At 39.7% G+C, this 6,000-nt stretch overlaps 1 protein-coding gene across 2 annotated transcripts in view; it reads left to right on the forward strand.

Annotated features, from left to right (window-relative positions):
• LOC144606940 (YTH domain-containing family protein 2-like) overlaps positions 1 to 5,800 on the forward strand; it is a 29,844-nt gene extending 24,044 nt beyond the window's left edge. For both annotated transcript variants that reach the window (XM_078423465.1, XM_078423466.1), the window contains exon 5: positions 4,890 to 5,800. In XM_078423465.1, the coding sequence (XP_078279591.1) occupies positions 4,890 to 4,913 (24 nt within the window). In that variant the 3' untranslated portion in view covers positions 4,914 to 5,800. The remainder of the gene's footprint in view (positions 1 to 4,889) is intronic.
• The last annotated feature ends 200 nt before the right edge of the window (positions 5,801 to 6,000 follow it).

A 6,000-nucleotide genomic window follows, 5' to 3' on the forward strand; every position in this document is an offset into this window, starting at 1 on the left:
CCCAAATGCAAAGATGTTAAAATGTATTCTAATCATTAATTAAAATATATATATTATTACACCCTAAGAATGGTTGGAATATTATTTTGTTGGCATCATTGTACTTTTTGTAAAAGGCTAGTTCTTTATTCATGTACAGACATTGATCATACTATGCTGATAGAAATCCCTGCAACAGAGCCTGTAAGAAGAAGCAGGATGGCTCTCGTTCCTCATCCTTCCACCGTTAGAAGAGTTGAAAGACTCCAATTGTAGATTTTATTTGAGTTGGGTTTAGATTTTTGATTTTTGGATAGAAAATTGGAATTTGACCAACATAAAAGCCCTGGTGTTACAAAATGCTGGAGTAACTCAGCATGTCAGGCAGCATCTAGGAGGGAGGGAATGGGTGACGTTTCGGGTCGAGACCCTTCTTCAGTCTGAAGAAGGGTCTCGACCCGAAATGTCACCCATTCCCTTTCGCCTAGATGCTGCCTGACCTGCTGAGTTACTCCAGCATTTTGTGATACTTTCGATTTGTACCAGCATCTGCAGTTATTTTCCTAAAAGCCCTGATTGCAAACCCTGGTAAGGACAAGATAATTTGGATCCAAGTAATATCTGTTGTGAAATGACTGGTTAGACCGACTGAAGAGAAAATGGAATGGAAAAATTGATCAAATTCAGAAAGATTATCTTTCTGTCATCTAATTTTTCAGACACATTCCTTTTCTACTGCAAATACTCTTTGTGCTGCAAAAATAGGATTTCAGGGAATGCCCAGGTAAGGGTGCAGTAATGCGTGTAACTTTTAATATGAGGAAACTTTTCCTTGCCTTGTGCCTTTTTCTTTGTGGTTTCAAACTCCAAATGGTAAACCTTATGTAAATAATTAGCTACCATCATCTCCAGTGCACCCGTACAAAATTGCAAGGATAATATAACATAAAAATTGAGGATTTCCTCGCTCCCTCCCCCAAATGTATCTGTGGTATATTAACTATTATGCCCAGACCATTATCAGCTTTTGAAATGACGGGGTTAGTTTTTAAGCAAGGAGATTTTAGCTCTGTTTGTGGCAAAGGCATGCGAAGGCCATTGTATATGTGTGTTCGTTTCCACATTCTTTGGAACCAAAATCCTAATTGCGTGCCCCTAAACTTATGAAAAATGGGGGGAAAAAAGTCTAAGGAGGGTTCCGACCGGGAACGTCACCTGTTCATTTTCTCCAGAGATACTGCCCGACCTGCTGATGTCCAGCATTTTATGCCTGTCTTCTATTATGTAAATCAGCATCTGCAGTTCCTTCCTACACCAAAGACAAAGCGGATTGGAATAAGAAATCCCTGGAAATGTTTGGCTCTGATTTGGTCAAGGAAAGATCTGGCAATCTTGAGATTTATTTGGATTATTGTTGTATCTATTATGATCTATTAAATGTAATCGTATGTGTTATATATAATAATTATCTTGGGGTTCAAAGTACAAAATCGTGAAGTTGACCCAGCTAGTTGTTTTGTAAGCATTGCACAGTGCACATTGCAGATGCGATCTATTAAATTGCTTGTGTGTCTAAGAAGATTCTTTTTGTTTAATCGGCTAGATGTTTGTAAATTCCACACAATTGAAACTATTATTTCACCAAAGGCCACTAAACAGTTTTATGCAAGCAAATTATAAATTGCACAGTGCCAGTCAGTGCGAGTGGACAAGTTTTGTATTTTGGAATTTCCAATCATTAATTTCCCTTTGTGTTCAGAATCAACTTTTGTTGTGTTTTTAGCTGTAAATCCTACTTGTGTTCTCATTAAATCTGTCGTACTGCATGGAAGCAGACTGTCTAGGCCAAGTTGTCTGTGCTGACAGGGTTGCCTAGCTCAGCTAGTTTCATTTGCCTGTATTTGGCTTGTATCCCCTTGAACCTTTCCTATTCATAAATGTCCATTAAATATTGTAATGGTGACACTTGATTCAGCAGCTCATTCCATGTACCCACCACTTTCTATGGGGGAATTCTTCACCCTCAGGTACCTTATAATTTATCCCCTCTCATCTTGAAACTATGCCCTCTGACTTTGTCTCTTTTATCCTAAGAAATAGACTGTGACCGTTCACCTTATCTATGCCCCTCATGATTTTACATACCTCTAAAATGCCACCCCTAGGCCTTCTACTGTCCAGGCGAAAAAATCCCCAGCTTATTCAGGCTCTCATTTTATAGACAATAGGTGCAGGAGGAGGCCATTCGGCCCTTCGAGCCAGCACCGCCATTCAATGTGATCATGGCTGATCATTCTCAATCAGTACCCCGTTCCTGCCTTCTCCCCATACCCCCTGACTCTGCTATCCTTAAGAGCTCTATCTAGCTCTCTCTTGAATGCATTCAGAGAATTGGCCTCCACTGCCTTCTGAGGCAGAGAATTCCACAGATTCACAACTCTGACTGAAAAAGTTTTTCCTCATCTCAGTTCTAAATGGCCTACCCCTTATTCTTAATCTGTGGCCCCTTGTTCTGCACTCCCCCAACATTGGGAACATGTTTCCTGCCTCTAACCCCTCCTTAATCTTATACATTTCGATAAGATCTCCTCTCATCCTTCTAAATTCCAGTGTTCACAAGACTAGTCGATCCAGTCTTTCAACATATGACAGTTCCGCCATTCCGGGAATTAATCACAACACCGCCAGTCCCGGTTACACCCTTGTAAATCTTTTCTGCATCCTTTGCAACTGAATGTTATTCCTCCTAGAGGAAGCAGCTAGAACTGCACACAATACTTAAGTATAGTACGCCAACGTGTTATCCAGCAGTTACATGACGTCCCAACTGAATAACTCAATGCCTTGACCAATTGAGGCAAGTGTGACTAATTCAACCGTTACCATCTTGCCTTCTTGTATTCCCACTTGCTTATGACTTCTGAAAGCAAGATTGTTATTATTTTCCATTTTTGGTGCAAGTTTTTTTTGTAGCTACCAACTGTGTTGATTTTTTTGGGGTTTCAAATACCTTTTAATGAATCACCAATCACTTTGATATGTATGTAGTTTGTCCACCCTATCTACCTGTGACTCTACTTTAAGGGAACAATGTATCTGCACTTCTAGATCACTGAGCTCTACACAACATCAGCCATGATCATATTGAATGGCGGTGCTGGCTCAAAGGGCCGAATGCCCTACTCCTGCACCTATTTACTATGTTTCTATGTTTCCAGGGTGCTGCCATTTACAGCGAAGGTCCTGCCCTGGTTTGACTACCCAAATTGCAACACCTTGCCCTCACTTGAATTAAACTGCAGTTACCTTTCCTCTGCCCATTTACTCAGCAGATCAAGATCCTGCTGTAATTTTTGATAACCAATGTTTGGAAATCTGCTCAAGTCAGAAACAAGTCTTTCACAAAGAATTGAATGAATTGATGTTCATTGTTTACCAATCTCGCAAACCCACTATTCTTGGCACTAACATTTTATTAATCTTGACTGCTAATATTTCTGCCCTTACCCATCCTGCAAGAGTTCACCTCTAATCCTTCACAGTTAAACTTGAGTACTGAGTCAGACCCAAATTATTCTGTGAAAAAATAGCACTTGGCCTGACTAGTCTTCCAAACTACATGTCCAACATGGACCATTGGCAACATGGATTTTAACCTCAAGTTTGTTTGTTTTTTCAAGCCTCCTCTCACCCTCAATTTTATGGTTCATTTTGTGTGCCCCACATAATAGGTGAAGGGGACTAAGGGAAATTATTCTCGCCAAGTTTTCCTCCCTTATTTAAGAGCAACAAAAAAATAAAGTGATGGGAAGGAACTGCCAATGCTGCTTTGTACCAAAGATAGACACACAGTGCTGGAGTAACTCAGCGGGTCAGGCAGCGTCTCTGGAGAACAGGGCAATTGATGTTTCGGGTCTGAAGAAGGGTCCCAAGCCGAAACGTCACCTCTCCATGTTCTCCAGAGATACTGCCTGATCTGCTAAATTACTCCAGCACTTTGTGTCTAAAAAATAAATAAATTGGATGTGGGTGTTGTTTGTTGGTGTTAACCAATTGTCTTTGTAATTTTTTTTCAAAGGGAGGTAGCCTTTGAGGTGTGATTCTTTAGGTGTAAAATTATTTGTGTTTCTGAAGACATGGACCATTGTCTAATTGTTCTTTATTCCCCCCCAATCCCATGTAATTAAATACATGTTGCTTAGTAAATCTGGGCTACTATAGGTCTGGAAATCTTAGTTTTGCATTACTTGCATCAACTGGGGCATTAACGCTTTTCAATTCATTGCTAAGGATCAAAGAAAAATGAGCTTTACCTTTCTCAAATTTTGTATTTATGATCAAAAGAATGAAAGGTTGTTCCAACATGGGCATAATCTCGAAGTGTTTATTCTACTGGAGAACAATGTCATTAAATTGCTGTCTTATCCAAATCAACAAATGAAGCCAGTTTTCGTTTCATCTGTTTGCTGTTCCTAATTAAGGAATAAATGGTCATGTATTATTTTCGTTGACTGTTGGCATGCAACAAAAGCTTTTCACTGTACCTAGGTACACATGACAATAAACTATATGCAAACTAATGATGCAATAGTTCTTTCCGAGTTTCTCATATTTAACAATTGGCCTTTTTCAAAATATCAACTTAACTTTTAAGATAATTTTATAAGCTTCTCTAGCAAACGATTCTCGTAGCAGATCCGGAGTCTGAATTCCCTACTACCCTTGTACTGAAATCTCGGTTTAGTTTATTGTCACGTGTACCGAGGTACAGTGAAAAGCTTTTGTTGCGTGCTAACCAGTCAGCGGAAAGACAATGCATGATTTCAATCGAGCCATCCACAGTATACAGGTGCAGGGTAAACAGAAACAACTTTTGAAATTGTATATTGAACCTTTTCCTTGCTTTACAGGAACGCCAAGGTCGTGTTAAATAATACTGCAGTCTCTGGAAACGTGACGTCGACCTAAAAGTCATATCCTGAATGTTCTTCAAGAAATTGAATGACAATGAAGATTCCCCTCTCCTCACCTTCCTTCCCTCCCGCCCACCTACCCTCTTTCATTTCCAGTGAATCCTATGGCTCTTAGCCTTGTACTTGTCAAACTTAATCCTCTTCTGTAGAACTATGGTAATAATAGCAAGATCTAGGTGGGGGAAACAAAACCGTTTTAAGGATCCTTTCTCAACTATTGGTTGTGACTTTGCAAAGTGGTGCATTTTGTTTTCCTTCTGTTTAAACAAAAATTAAAACTGAATCGCTTTTTGATTTTTTTTATGGGCTGCATTTAAATGTGGTTCGACGGAGAAGAGACCAGTTGCCTCGCAACATCTGAATTGTCATCGCCCAGCTGGGTCAGAACGTGGACAGATACCGTCTCCGACTGGACTGGAGATCTAGATTGTTTTGTTCAGGCCTTTGTGAGGACTGTCCATCCCACCTCGCCCTCTGTTTTACTGAAAATGCTGCTTGTTTTTGTTTTAAAAAGGCTCCTGGGAAGAGCGGTTACTTTTGTGTTTGTCCCACCTTTCGTTCCAAAAATATTAAAAGCAACTCTTGACAAAAGTTCACGTGAGCAAGTTTAAGAAAAAAGATGCCACCAATTAAGTCGAAATCCTTAAAAAAAGCGAAGACTGGACTAAAGGAATACTGTAAGGAATTTTTTTGAACACTGAACTTTGAGAAACAAAAACTGCTTAATCTTTTTTCAATCCTCGTCAAGTGGAACAACTGGGAATTTACCCTTCATTATTAATCACTTCTCAGTAATAAATGTGATATCCTGTTCAGCAGAATGGATGCGTCAAATGCATTTTTGTTTGGTCTTTCTTTCTTCCTTGTTTTTAACATGTCACTAAGAGGCTGTTGAGGACTAGTAGGGTTAGCATTCGGTGCTAACACTCGATGCAATCAATGCCAGTAGGCACTTAGATCTTGTACCTTGAACACAAAAGGTGGGAATGGGGGGAATGGTGACATTTCCAGATTCTGGAGCAGATTAGTCAAACTAATATGACTCCTT

The sequence above is a fragment of the Rhinoraja longicauda genome, chromosome 27 (genome assembly GCF_053455715.1).
Source record: "Rhinoraja longicauda isolate Sanriku21f chromosome 27, sRhiLon1.1, whole genome shotgun sequence".
In the NCBI taxonomy this organism is placed as follows: Eukaryota; Metazoa; Chordata; class Chondrichthyes; order Rajiformes; family Arhynchobatidae; genus Rhinoraja; species Rhinoraja longicauda.